Here is a 14,234-nt window from a genome sequence, read left to right as displayed (position 1 = left end):
CGTGCGTGGCACAGCTGACCGGCATCAACGCGAACATGAACTTCGCCCCGACTATCATGTCAAACCTCGGGTTGCAACCTTTGGTTGGCAATATCGTTGTCATGACGTGGAACATGCTTGCAACATTCTGCGTTATCCCGCTCTCAAGGAGGTTCTCGATGCGGTCTCTATTCCTCTTCTGCGGCTTTCTCGGGTCTCTGTTCTGCGTCTTCTTCGGTGGCGTACCGGTGTACCCCGGCGTCACAAAGTCGGATAAGGTCGTTAGTGGCGTTGCCATTACTGGCATTGCCATATTCATTGCGCTGTATGAGATGGGTGTTGGCCCGTGCTTTTATGTTCTCGCGGTGGATGTGTTTCCCGAGTCGTTCCGGTCGATTGGTTCGTCCATCACGGTTGGCGTGATGTTTATTTTTAACCTGATCATCAACATCTGCTATCCGATCGCGACAGAGGGCATCTCCGGCGGTCCGTCAGGAAACCCAAACAAGGGCCAGGCTGTGGCCTTCATATTCTTCGGCTGCATCGGTGTTGTGGCTTGTGTCATCGAGTACGTGTTTTTGCAGCCGTGGGAAGTGCTACGGTCCGAGGGGACGGATACTGTTCATGAAGCAGCAGTGCGGGAGGACAACGCGACAGAGGCAACATAGTGTAGTTACATCTGTTGTGGGGCACGCGCTTGCGCCAAGTTTTTATCGCTCTGTGTATGTATGTGTGTGTGTGTGAGAGCGGTGAGCTCGAGTGCGCTGGCCCAGTCTTGATGGGGAAGGCAAGAGTGCGTTTTCCCCTTACTGCTCCGTTGTGCGCCGTAACCAAGACAAGACGCAACCCCCCCCTGCACAACTCAGCGTCTCTCTCTTTCCTCCATTAAAAAAAAAAGAATCGATTTTATTTTTTCTTTTCTGCGATATGTGCATACAACCGTAAAGGTGCAGAGCGTTACAAACCTTTTCACAATGTCGTCGTCTTTCCCGATTTGCTTGTGTGTCTTTTTATTGGCTTGGCTTACTCCCCTATGCATGATTCATGTGTATCATGTATAGATGTATATATCTATATATACACACATATATATATAGATATATACACTCATATACATCCACCTATATAAAAAATAATTTTAAATGTATACACATCGACACATATATATATATTCTTCTCGTTATATATAAATATATCAATATTTATTGATTTATGAGTGTGCGCTCCTTTTTTTTCGCTTTTGTTTGTTTGAATACATTCGTTTTGACCTTTTCAAAATTTCCGGTTTATCTTTTATACTCTCACATTGTTTCTCCTCTCCTCTCTTCTCGCCCCCTCACCCTCACCCTCACCCTCCCCTCTCCCCTCCTCTCCATCACTCCCCCCTCCCCCATCCATAAAACTTTGCTTTAAACCAACAGCAGCGACCGCAAGTGAGTTTCTTCACCGCTATTTCCCCGTTCTACTCTTTTTCTCTTTTTTGTTTTTGTTTCCATTTCAAAGTCCCACCACACCTCTCTGCAGATGTTTTCTAAGCCCCAATGTACTCTCGTTGACACACACACACACACACACACACCGCGGACAGGCTCTCCCTCCTTTCCTTTCACCCCCCTTTCCAAACGGAGCTACGTCACCGCTGAGGCTCTGGAGCACTCGTGTTTGACGATGATAGCCCACCCGCCACAATACGGGTGTCGCTGCCATAACGGGATAAGGTAGGAGAACAAAGGGGGGCTCAATTTTCTCTGTTCAGTCTTGCCTTTCATTTCTTTCAACGTTTTGAGTGTTACGCACACCAACGCACACGCATACTTTTGCCTGCATGTAATGCCGGCTAGAAGATCATCTCGTGATAGGTTCCCATGAGTTTTTTTTTGGTTACTCTCATCATCTCAATCCCCCATCCTCCCCACCCCCATCCCCTTCACTCCCTTTCTCTCATTTTTTTGTTTCTATTGCCCTTTCTTCTATTTCGATCTCCTGCCGGCACTCTGTGGGGCTACGCGCGATGATATCACATACCTGCGCTTTATCCCTTCCTCTGTGACGTCTTGTATTTGCATCATCTTTCGTGTCCTCCCTCTCCTTTTCTTCTACTTTTGCCTTACCGAAGTACGGCGATTGAGGAGGAGCGGGGTGGTGGTGGTGGTGGTGGGAGGACATTTTAGGAAAGGAGGGGAGACGCACTGGTTTACACGAGCGCTGATATACGCATACACACTCGTGCTTGTAAGTCCCCTCCCCCCCCCCTCCCCCCCTTCCCCCCCCCCTCCCTCTTCCCCCAAAAAAAAGAAAATTCACATCATTAAAAAAAACGCATGGGTCCGTATGGTCTACTGAGTGTGACGATCATTCGGATGTCAGTGCATGCACTGAAGCGAAGGGGAGGGGAGGGGAGAGTGGAATCTCCTTTTCGAGTTCTGTGGCATTTGTGTCTGTGCTACCGGCACACACACACACACACACACTATTATTATTATTAAACTTTTGGGGTTATGTTTTGAGTTTGTGGTGGTGACGGGGCGCCTGTGCTCATATCTTTCATTATTTATTTATTTTGATAGGTTACGCACTCGGACTCGTATGCATGCTCCTTCAAAGCGGACATACCGACACGCTAAAGTTTTTTTCTTTTCACTGCTCGTGTCTTTTTTTTTTTGGTCATTGCCTGAAAAATTTTCGTGTATATCCGACTCCATGTGCTTCCCCCCCTCTCCCGTCGGTGATTGCCCAGTATGCATAACAACATATATACACATACACCTCTATATTTACTCTAAACATCTTCTTGTTTTCTCCTCTTTTCTCGCTTGTTTGTGTCTCCTCCTATTGATCCTTCGTCTCCGCCGTCCTCTCTCTCTTGAGGGCCGCACTCCGACCTGCACACCTTTTCAGTGTCGTTGCCCCCCCCCCCCCTTCCCCCTCGGGTGCGTGCTTTTGGTTGTCTGTCATTCGTGGCTCTCTGCCTCGACCGCGGTCTTGCTTTTCGTGTGGGTATGCCCACCTGTGTGGTGACGATGAGCCCCAAAACGGTTAAATGCTGGCATCTAAAACTCACTTCGCTCTCTCCGCCCCTCTCCCTTCCTCATACGTCAGCCATTGAGGAGTGCGCCTGCTCTTTGCTGAGAACCACAGAAAAGGTAGTACACTGACGCCAACACTTCTCAACACCCCATCGGTCCAAATTTTTTCCCCATCTCTCACTCACACAAGAGGAGTCGACTCAGGCGAGAACATTAAGCTCGCGGCTGCGGTTCCGAGGTCGGCGGGGCGGGGCGGGGCGGGGCAGGATGCCTGTGCTTTCCCCATGAACCTCAATGGTATGATGCCGAAAAACCAGCTGTGAAGAAGGTGATTCCTCATGCAGGACTGCGCTTCGTGCAACCTCATCTGTGCGGAGCTCAACAACGATTGTATTGGTCGTTAATCGCATCCCTAATACGCTTCCAAGGCGAGAGGGAAAAAAAAGGACTGCCCGCTCATGCGGAGACTGACGCCAGGCGATGAAGCTCTTGAAGCGCGGAGGAAGACGACAGAGGTCTCCGATGCGTATATCTGTAGTCTCGGTGACGGCATCCACAACTTCCGCCTTTGTGCAGCTCGGAAAGGGATCCGGGGGAGGAGCTTGCACCCGTAGCCGTGAGGGGAAGCGGATACCGGCTTGTGACGAGGTCTGGCAGTGTTTATAGAGGATTAATTTTTGTCTGCTGAGGAGTACTTCTGACGAGCGGACACACGCACGCGTGCACAAAGCGGCGGGCTTCGCAGGCGCTTTGACAAAGCGTCTCTTCCGCGTTCAAGTAGTACAATGCCGATATTATAATGCAGATATATACGTATGACCCATATCAAACGTATTGTCCAGCTGGCAGCATAGGTCAAGCGAACCGATACACGGCAGACCTCTGCACAGGCAACGAAAGCGTGTCCAGTGGTGAGCGGCCCCTTCGACTTTACCGTTTGATGTCATACCCAGCAAGGCTTTGAGCGCCTTTTTTTTAGCCATTCGACACGGTCTCGGTGTGGTTTATGGGGGACAAACCATCTTGCGGTGGTTTTGCTGACACCACTCCTGTTCATCCACGATTTGGGCGAGTCGTGGCTATGTGGAGCACATCCGCGCTTGGGCCAAGAACAAAGTTCTGCAGAAGTTTGACTAGCCGAGCCAAAACTCAAAGCTGCTGGGCACTATCCTCAGAGCAACAAGTGCGTTGTTATCGCCCAAACCAAAACCTGAATCCAGGACCCAGGAGTATCTGAAGGTGATTTTCCCCGAAAAATGAGATGGATCACGAGGCAGCGCTGCCACTCTTCCCATATAAAAGGACATCGCCTGCTGGGGGGAGTATGGCGCATTGGTTGGCCTAGTTGAGCCTTGTCGAGGGGTTTACATATGGGAGGAGAGGCCCGCACTTTCGGGCAGAGGCCACGGCGACCACGAAGAGCTCACGTGCCTACCGGAGTAACTTACAGAAAAGATGGCTGAGATAAAAACAGTTGCAGTAAGCGTTTTTCTTTGCCCGGCTACACCCCAGGATCCGGGGAACTTGTGTGCACGGTACACATGTTTAGGCCCCATGTTTGAAAACCAGAAAGAAAGAGGCGATACACCCCTTCCTGCAGGGCCAACCAGCGGTTCACGCAAACGATGTACTCGAAGCGCTACTCCAGGAGGCGCTCCCCCCCCTCCTTCCCTACAAAGTTCGGACTACCTGCCAACCCCGCCGCTTCCTGCCCCTACAACAGGTGTGCAGGCAGTCCATCTCGGAAATCAGTCTTTCACGTTTCTCTTTAAGATTCCACAAGAGGAGCGCTCGCCGAAACCGCCGCGCTCGATGGCTTCCTCTTTGATTCGCCGCTCGGGTTCACAATAGAGAGAGAAAAGCAGAGAAGTCACCCAATGCCTACCGTCTGGTGACAATGCATGTTCTAGCACGGTCTGTGTGTGTGTGTGTGTGTGTCGACGCGGCGGTGCTGCCGCCTCCGAGCTGCATGATTACATTGCGTCTTCCACCTAACGACCGTCGATGATTACATGTGATGCAAGTGAATACTATACTACACCGATATCCGAGGATGAAACTCCGGGCGTGCTGGTGCGTGTGTGTGTGTGTATGTGGTGTTGTGGCTGCCGCCTGCACCTTCCGGGCAGGATGACGCCCTTGCAACCTTGGCGACTGTGTCCAATCGGTGGTGCTAGATGCGCGTTGGATGTGCGTATGCTGTTGTTGCTGTGTGCGGGTAGTGCCCTTGAGCGCGCGTGTGATGATGTACAGAGTGTGCGAACACGCATGTCGCGTAGCTGCCGGCTGTGCGCGCCTGATTAACTACTGTATTTCATGGGTGAACAATCTCTGATGTGCGCTGGGCCTTGTTTGGTTTTGTGCGTGTGTGTGTGTGTGTGTGTGTATAGCGACAATGATGCAGACAAATCAATACTCACTCTGACGTGCGCGTGGCGGTGGACCGCTGCGCGCTGTGAGGATACAAGGATAACATGCACTACCAGCTGATGGTCGCTGACTGCTGTGTGTGGTGCCGCCGCCGCCACCCCCCGAGGTGTGGCGGGCTAGCACCGCGCGACGATTGCTTGCCGTGGTGCAGCTGCGTTGCGGCTCGCTGTGGGGCGCGCGGGCGTCGTGGTCGCGTGTGCGTGTGCGACCCGAGCTGCGCTGGAGCGCGACGTGGCGCTTGTGTGTGTGTGTGTGTGTGTAGGTGGCACGCTGTGATGACTGGATGAGTTATTGTTTGCACATTTACCGAGCCTTTCGTGGTCCGTGAGCGACTGTGTAACTTTCAAGAACACCAGCTGATGCGTGCATGCTTCGACAGGCGCCGTGCGTGCGCGCGTATGTGTGTGTGTCGACGCGGCGGTGCTGCCGCCTCCGAGCTGCATGATTACATTGCGTCTTCCACCTAACGACCGTCGATGATTACATGTGATGCAAGTGAATACTATACTACACCGATATCCGAGGATGAAGCTCCGGGCGTGCTGGTGCGTGTGTGTGTGTGTATGTGGTGTTGTGGCTGCCGCCTGCACCTTCCGGGCAGGATGACGCCCTTGCAACCTTGGCGACTGTGTCCAATCGGTGGTGCTAGATGCGCGTTGGATGTGCGTATGCTGTTGTTGCTGTGTGCGGGTAGTGCCCTTGAGCGCGCGTGTGATGATGTACAGAGTGTGCGAACACGCATGTCGCGTAGCTGCCGGCTGTGCGCGCCTGATTAACTACTGTATTTCATGGGTGAACAATCTCTGATGTGCGCTGGGCCTTGTTTGGTTTTGTGCGTGTGTGTGTGTGTGTATAGCGACAATGATGCAGACAAATCAATACTCACTCTGACGTGCGCGTGGCGGTGGACCGCTGCGCGCTGTGAGGATACAAGGATAACATGCACTACCAGCTGATGCGTGCATGCTTCGACAGGCGCCGTGCGTGCGCGTGTTTGTGGTGTTTTTGTTCAGTTCGGAGCCCACTATTTTCGTTCCATTTGCTTTCTTTGTCACAGTGCGCACGCGGCGCGCTTATGAGCGAACTTATCCGCACGTTGTTCCGCGTTTTATTTTCACGCGAATGTCTCCCGCGGCCTCTGTCCTCATTCATTGATCCTCTACTTATGTCCGCCTTCTCTTCGCCCGTTTTTGTTTCCGTACCTATTTGTTATGCCTCAATGTGGCTGGGGGCTTGGTGTGGGGCTCGGTGCACAGTGCCTCGAAGCAGACGGAGCGTATCACGTCATTTACCCACAGCTCATATATATCGATTCTCATCTACATCGCAGAGTCTCGTCGAGTTTTGTTTGTGCCTTGCGAAAAGACTGAAGAGGCGCTGAAAAGGAAGGGACTAGAGGCGCATTGACGGGTGCGTCGAGAACAAAAAAACGAGTGGTGTGGGTGTGGGTGGGGGGCCGCACTCTGGCGATTGCGGGCATATCTGAAAAGTGCACATTCACGCCGCTTCTTTGCAGGATACGCATCGTTCCATATTTTACTTCGCCCTCTTGTCTACGGATCAGTGCTTGGGATGTCTGCTCCATCTGATTTGCGTGGAGCCTCGACGCGCCCCGGAGGCAGACGTGGCGAGGCAGCAGCGCCACCTGCTACAGCCACGGGCCGACCGCACACGGAGGTGATGGCTGGTGGTTCGCAGCCGCACCGCAAACGCCCTCGCCAAGGGGTCCTGGTGGATCCCCTTTCTCGTGAAATTTATCAGATGGTGGTGCGTCAGCTTCACCACGACGGGTATCTCGCTGCTGCGTCCGCCGTCTGTGACGCCACTGGTGTCGTGGTGGGCAATGTGGAGGATGAGGGCGACCGCCTCGCACGTGTGGTGGCAGCTGGTCTGAGTGTTGATGAGATGGAGCGGCGAGCGGAGGAGGAGTTTCACTCCACGCAGGTGGTGGAACGTTTTCTGAGCGCGTCGAAGTTGTACATGCCGCTGTCGCTGTCCAGCCGGTGGTCGGTGGGACGACGATGCCTGCGCATGCGAGAACGCTTCATGTCAGCTTCACTTGGCGGCATTGTGCGAGACATCTCTTTCTCCGCGGATGGCGCGTACGTTTCTTGCGCCGGCACCAACGGACTTGCAGCCATCTTCGCACTGGAGACTATTGAGGATTTGAGCGCACTGGATGAGGTGCGCGCCGCGAACCGTGCGAGAGCGCTCGATGGAAACCGTGAAGCTGTGAGCTTCGGCAACGGCGAGACTGCGCCGAAAGGGTCAGCTACCCGCAACGCCAACGAGGTAACAGAGCTGGCGATGGCGCGCCGCTTTCACGGTCATTCACAGTCCGTAGAGGTCATGCGCTTTCATCCCACGAACCCAATCATACTCTCGGGTGGACGCGATGGTGATGTGTATTTGCACAACTACGCATATCCGGACTCGAAGGTGGTGCTGAAAATTCATGACACCGTCCCTATTCGCGATGCTTCCTTTCACCCCTCTGGCGACTACATCGTCGTTGCAGCGAATCACCATCTGCCTCGGCTGATAAACGTGCGTACAGAGAAGGTGCTCACTCCCCCTGGAACCTACGCGTCATCGATGGCACATTCAGGGCCACAGTGGGAGAGCGGGGACAGCGGCACCGCTGCTACATCGTACCGGCCGACCGATCGTGGCGCGCAGCACAGCGCCGCACTCTCGTCGGTGTGTTTTGCTCCCGACGGGCGAACTATGATGAGCACAAGTCTTGATGGCACCTGGATGCTGTACGATGGTGTGAGTGGGCGCGTGATCTACCGTGCTGAGAACGCGCATTCGGGCGTGCCCGTTACGAGCGTCTCGTATAGCCGAACCGGCAACGTTGTGCTGACGGCAGGTATGGACTCGACGGCACGTCTGTGGGACCTTCGGCGTCTCCATGCAACGTCGAGAAACTACCAGAGCCCAGAGGTGACTTCTTTCGGTGAGCCCACCAAGTGCGAACATCGTAGCATAAGAGCCGTGTTCTCTGCCAATGAAAGCCACGTGCACTGCCATGACTCTACCCTTCTGGCCGTGCACAGCTACTGTGTTTATACCGGGGAGGTTGCCTCTACTGTAACAACGCAACCGAGCTTTATTCAACGTGGACTTGCCGCCAGTCCATGGGCCAATTGTATCGTCACCGGCGGCGATGACAGTCGACTGCGTCTATGGACCCCAGCGTGGCTTCCTTCTTGATGAGGAAGCACCCGTCCGTGTGACTTTGTCGTGCATAATTAAATAGACAGGGGAGGGGGTGGTGAACCGCGCTGTGGTGGCTACCAGAACTTCGTTATGAGGTTCACGGATTCGTTTGTGTACCAAGCGGCGCCAGGTGCAGACAGGCAACGAAAACTAAACGAAAAGCACGTTGGGAACAACGTCAACAAGAAAGGGGAATGTCGAGGCCTGGCCGAAGGAGAGATGTAGGCGCCAGATGCCGTTTGCCCGCTCTTTGCGCGCATGTCGTGGGCGGAGGTGATGTCATTCTGTCTCCTCGTGTTGTCACTTGTAGCGCGCATGGACGCTTGAGAAAAGGACAAACTTCTATATCGCATGAGTGATAACAGGGAGGAGTAAAACGAGGGGGGGGGTACACCCCCCCTCCCCCTCTCTCGCGCTCCGTTAGATCGATCTGTGGATCCCTTCCGCCCCCCCTCTCCCCCTCCCTCTCTCGATTTCGTCGCATCGCAATTTTTATGCGGTTATTGACAGCGCTTGCGAGAGCTGCAATCAAAAGCAAGACGAACAAAGGGGGCTAAGAGGGGGGAGATGTGGGAAAGTAAACGCGAAGATGCGTGTGTGGAACTCCAGACGATGGTGGTGTGATATTATACACACTCTGTAAAAAGAATACGTTCACTTCGCGTGGAGGCGCGCTCACTCACGGCCTCTTGCACGTTCTCGAGCTTCGATAGTGAAGCCGGGGCGGGCTCTAACCGGTCTTGCTTCTCCACCTGGACTGATTTGCTGTTTATACACCTCCCGCCTCTGCTGCTCCCTCTGGGCTCTCATCACTTCACTTCTTTCGAGGCACACCAACGCACGTACATGCACACAACTATGCACACATGAAAACGACTACGCACATTCAATCGCATATACACTTGGAGAGTGAGGGACACATTCACCCTATTTCTCGGGCCCCCTCTGCTCTTCGTGGACTGATACTTAACCCGTGCGCTCTCTCACTTCTGGAGTTTGTGTGCCCTACTCTATCCGTGGTGGGAGGTTCTGTTTTTCGCGTGTGTCTGTGTATGTTGTTTTTGTTGCTGCCGCCGCCGCCACTCCACTGCTGCAAGTCAAGCACCTCCGTCCTTGTTTTTGTACGGTGGGCACTACTGAGCTCTTTTCCCATTTGACTTTTCGCCTGCGCGCCGTGCAGACATTTGCCCCATTTTCATCCGTCTTTCTCTGCGCTTGTCGACGTGTTCCCCTCTTCCACTCGAGGGTGCGCATCTTTTTTTATCTGTATATACCAATTATATACGGCATCTATATATATATATATCTATATTTAGCATATATATATATATATATATAGATACATCTCGAACTCATCGAGCTGTCGCCGCTTTAAGACACGATGAGGTTTATACTCCGCTCTTTTTCTTATTACCTGAAGGAGTATCCACTCCGTGCAAACATGGCACTCAGCACTACCGTTGGCTTCTTTGGAGATGTTGTGTGCCAGACCATCTACGAACCATGGTTGCAGTCACGCCCGCCCCTGACGCGTGAGTGGCTGCCCAACGAAAGCCAAAACTCGCCATTTCTCATAACCGTTCAGTCTCCGTTTCTATGTGCTCGTCAGCGGTGGCGCGCGTATCAAGCGAGTCAGGGTGCGGAGGAGTCATCCTCGGCAGATGGTAAGGAGAAAAAATTGGCGCCGCCGCCGTCGTCCTCGAGTGTGGACTGCCACACTTCAGTACTTCTCGACCTGCGCCGTAGCATCATCTTCTGCAGTTTCACGTTTTTTTTTGGTGTACCGTACTTTCTGTGGGTGTACCGCCATCTAGACTGCCTCATCGATCCTGTGTCCATCACTAAGCGTAGTGCATTTGGAAAAGGCTTCCTTAGTTACATTGCTGCACAGCTGACGACTCCTTTTTACCTCACTTATGTCACCGCCATGGATCATTTCTTTATCTACCGCGACGGCCGTGATGGTCGTCGACGCGTGATGGCCATTCCCTTGGATTCGATTCCCAGGTCGGATGAGCACGTTGTGTTAGCCGGCGATGACGACTCCGGGATGGGTGATGCTCAGAAGAGCACAGGACGTTTCCAGTTTGTCTTCCGCCCTTTCCGTAATTTGATGGGCGAGCTGAACCAGACGACAATTTACAAGATGGGTTATTACTACCGCATCGTCGACAACCATGACTTCAACTTGCACGAATACGTCACGTGTGTCTCGATGGATTTGAAGCGGAAACTCATGTATGACTTCCCTGACATCATGAAGTACGCACTCGTTTTCTGGTCGTTCAACTGGCTGCCATTGTTTTATTACATCCCCGGACACTTCCGCCTCGCCTACTCGTCTAGTTTGCAAGTGATTTGGAGCGGTGTCATGTCCCACATGCTTCATCGCTGGAGGAATCTGGACGGCGAAGACCTTCGAAAAAAGCAACGCCTCCACACGCTCTAAGAGGGGGGGGGGGCGGTGGTGATTGGGCATCACTGCGAAGCGGGTGTCAGGCTTGTACAATCCAGATTGAGGGGTGGGTGGGCGGGGCACAATTGAACAAAGATTTGCAGCTCAGCGATATAACATTGTAAAGTTCCAGCCACCCAGTGAAAGCGTGTGTGCGGGTTGTGATAAGAGGTGTCTGTCGTCCGACGTTGTTCGTGATGTCTCCTTGAGGATAATGTGTGACTATATATATATATTTGTATGTATATCTAAAACCTGTGTTTGTATCCAGCCGCACTGCTCATGAACACACGAATTTCTTAGCCTCTGTCCATTGCTTGCATGCCTTTCTTTGTTGTTTTGTTGTTGTTTAATTTTTCTCGAGTGTGCCCCCCCCCTCCTCTCTCTCTTTTCTATGTCGATGCCCATTTTGTGCGACACGTACGGACGTCTTCGACTCTAGAGCGCGTGTGTATGCATGAGGACTTCCCTCTAGCGGAAACACTGCCGTACTCCCTCGTACGGCCGTGGTCGCACACTGAACTATTTAATCCGGTGCGCCAAAGGCAGAAGTGTAGAGGAGGACAGGGTGTGGGAGGGAGGGAGGGAGGGAGGGGGGGGGAGAAGTTGCGGACGGCTGCGAACCCGCAAAGCGCTGCTGGTCAGTTCAGGCTTGGGGCTGCGGTTCGCATTAACGCCTCTCGAACTAATAGAGATGCAGTGATGGGTTGAGGGTGTGCATGGTCGACGACGTCTCCAGGGGAGGAGACGCAATTCGTTGGCGAGAGAGAGACCGTCTGCCTTTCCGATTGTAGCGGTAGTGGTGATCATGGCTTCAACCCCCCCCCCCCCCTCCCCACTCGCTTGGGGCGACACGCTCTGCCTCCCGACACACTTTCCCCTTGGGCGCACCCCACCCGCATCGATTGTACGGGGAAGCGTTTTGTGTACGTGCAGTCAGCCTCCCCTTCCCCCTCTCCGCCCAACAGAAGGGAGAAAAAGCGCACACGCGTGTAGAATATCGCTGAATTTCTACGCCTGTTGGTGCGTTCTCCCCTTCCCCTTCCCCTCCCCCTCCCCCTTTTCTCCCGCTCGTCTTGTCCGTTTTTCTATTCTGCGTGCTTCTATTTTCTCTATCACCCAACAGGCCAATGAGCTCAGGTAATAGAGGGAAGAACTGCGTTAATGTCAACAGTAATATGTATATGTGCATCAGCGTGATGTGTCACCCTAATGAGAGGAGAAGATACTCCTCACCCCGGGAGGGGGTGGGGGGTATTAGGGGTTCCTGCACCCACTCGGCGATGTAAACCCGTGCATCTTCTATTTCCTCTGTCAATGCCAGGAAAAATTATTGTGGTGACAAGGTCCAGTACCTATCAAGTAGAACAGTCAAAGAGACTCATCGCTGCTAGTGTTGGCGGTTAGGCCCTGGCTGGTGTGGTGTCGGAGCGACGTGTTTCACGAAGCACCGCTGTGCCATCCGTTGAGTGGACAACATGTCAAGTTAACTAGCGTATCCGACCTGCTTCCCAGCGCCTCGTGAGGGGTAGTCTGCACCAACCCCAAGGACGCGCCGCATGGCGATGCAGATCATAGGAGCAGCTTTAGGGCGACCTGCACCGCAGGGGCGTGTAGACTTTGAGGCAGGGGGCCCTATGGGGATGCCGTCGTGGTCATATTTTTAAATGTGGGTCGATCGCTGGGGGACACCACGCGATGAGTCTGAATGGACGGAGCTCTGGATAGGTCAGTGCGTTTTGACCTTTTTTTCTGCCGCAGAATAGGCATGTTGAACGTTTGAGAAAAAAGAGAAACGACCCGTGATTTTTTTTTTACTGGAGGGTCTTTATGTGCGCGCGTGTGTGTGTGTATCGGCGATCCTCAGCGGCGTTTTCCCCCTTTCCCTTTGGTCTCGCCCCCTCACAGACTTTCTGTGAATTCTGAAGGTAACTCGTTTTTACTTTGTTGTTTCTCCCATTGCTTCTCCTCTCTTCCCCCTTTTAATTTTAGTCATATGTACTCTTACAGCCGATAGGAAGTGGTGTGTGTGTGTGTGTGTGACGTTTTTTTTTTCTTCCGTTCATGTTCCCGCGTGTATTTTTCTCTTTATTCTCCTCCTCTTCCCACGATCGACAGCGGCTGTGACGGCGTCGATCATGGCGAGCTGTAGAGGGCGTGTGTGTGCGTGCTGATTACTTACTCTCGCATTCTCGCGCGTTTATCTCTTCATTCTACGCCAGTGGTAGTGGAGTGTACCAGCTACAGTGAGTAAAAATGTGTATGTTTTATTATTATTTGTGTAATGTTTGCTGCGGCCTTGTCTCTGAGGCCGTAGCGTCGCGATGTGATTGGAGGGATGGGGTGGAGGTGATTCGCGGTCTCTTCTCTTGTCTCCCTCTCCTCCCCCAAGTGACGGCGCCGTTTTTGTTGTACCTGCTCACTCCGTGGATGTCCTGGTACTCATTCCCTTTGAGAAAAGGTTCCCAAGATCTTTCTGTGTGTTTTTCTCTCCCCCTCCCCCCCCCCCCCCCCCCCCGCTGTTTTCCGCTGCCCGTGTCTCTTCCGTAAGCCTCACCCCGAACTCTCCCAAGGTCCCCCACCCACTGGAGTTGCCGGGGGGGGGGGGGGAGGGGGGAGGGAACCTGTAGCTCTGCACTCTCGTCAATGGACATACACAACGTATGAGCGTGCTTCTAGTCTTGCATCTCGCGCACTGGGCTTGTCTCCCTTATGGCTGCCGCCCAAGGGGCACGATGCCCCGCGCGCTCACACAAACACGCACACGCTGAGGCGACATGAGATGAATGCTCAGACCCGCACACGGCCCTGGTCTAGTGTTCCCTCTTGTCTCCCCTTTGCTTCGTGTATTCTCGCAAAGGAGCGGCAGCATAGCCAACTGTGCCCGAACAGGAACGAGAGTACAACAGAAGAGAAACGCTCCGAGGAAATGTAATGTATACACACATATATATAATATATATAATATGTATATGTGTATGTGTGGCGAATATGCGTAGGAGGGAGAATGACACCGGTTTTCTCCACGTGTACAGTGTGGGTGATTGATTTGTCTGACACGAGCGAAATGAAAGGGAATACTCTCACGTACGCTGCCGCCTTGGAGGACTTCAGCTGGTAGT

General features: G+C 53.1%; 3 protein-coding genes across 3 annotated transcripts in view; all 3 read left to right on the top strand.

Annotated features, from left to right (window-relative positions):
- JKF63_02044 (uncharacterized protein) overlaps nucleotides 1-647 on the top strand; it is a gene marked incomplete at both ends in the record, with an annotated part of 1,842 nt that extends 1,195 nt beyond the window's left edge. The window contains one exon of the mRNA XM_067898087.1: nucleotides 1-647. This exon is cut by the window's left edge and continues 1,195 nt beyond it. Coding sequence (XP_067754244.1) covers nucleotides 1-647 — 647 coding nt within the window.
- Nucleotides 648-7,007: 6,360 nt separating this feature from the next.
- JKF63_02043 (uncharacterized protein) lies at nucleotides 7,008-8,651 on the top strand (the record flags this gene model as incomplete). The annotated part of the gene is made up of 1 exon (XM_067898086.1): nucleotides 7,008-8,651. The coding sequence occupies one exon, from the start codon at nucleotides 7,008-7,010 to the stop codon at nucleotides 8,649-8,651; it is 1,644 nt and encodes a 547-aa protein (XP_067754243.1).
- Nucleotides 8,652-10,038: 1,387 nt separating this feature from the next.
- On the top strand, nucleotides 10,039-11,106 carry JKF63_02042 (uncharacterized protein; the record flags this gene model as incomplete). Its single annotated transcript, XM_067898085.1, has 1 exon — nucleotides 10,039-11,106. The coding sequence occupies one exon, from the start codon at nucleotides 10,039-10,041 to the stop codon at nucleotides 11,104-11,106; it is 1,068 nt and encodes a 355-aa protein (XP_067754242.1).
- Between the last annotated feature and the right edge of the window lie 3,128 nt (nucleotides 11,107-14,234).

The sequence above is a fragment of the Porcisia hertigi genome, chromosome 33, assembly GCF_017918235.1.
Source record: "Porcisia hertigi strain C119 chromosome 33, whole genome shotgun sequence".
NCBI classification, from domain to species: domain Eukaryota; phylum Euglenozoa; class Kinetoplastea; order Trypanosomatida; family Trypanosomatidae; genus Porcisia; species Porcisia hertigi.
The sequence above is the reverse complement of the archived record's forward strand: the minus strand, read 5'-3'. Positions and strand labels throughout refer to the sequence as shown.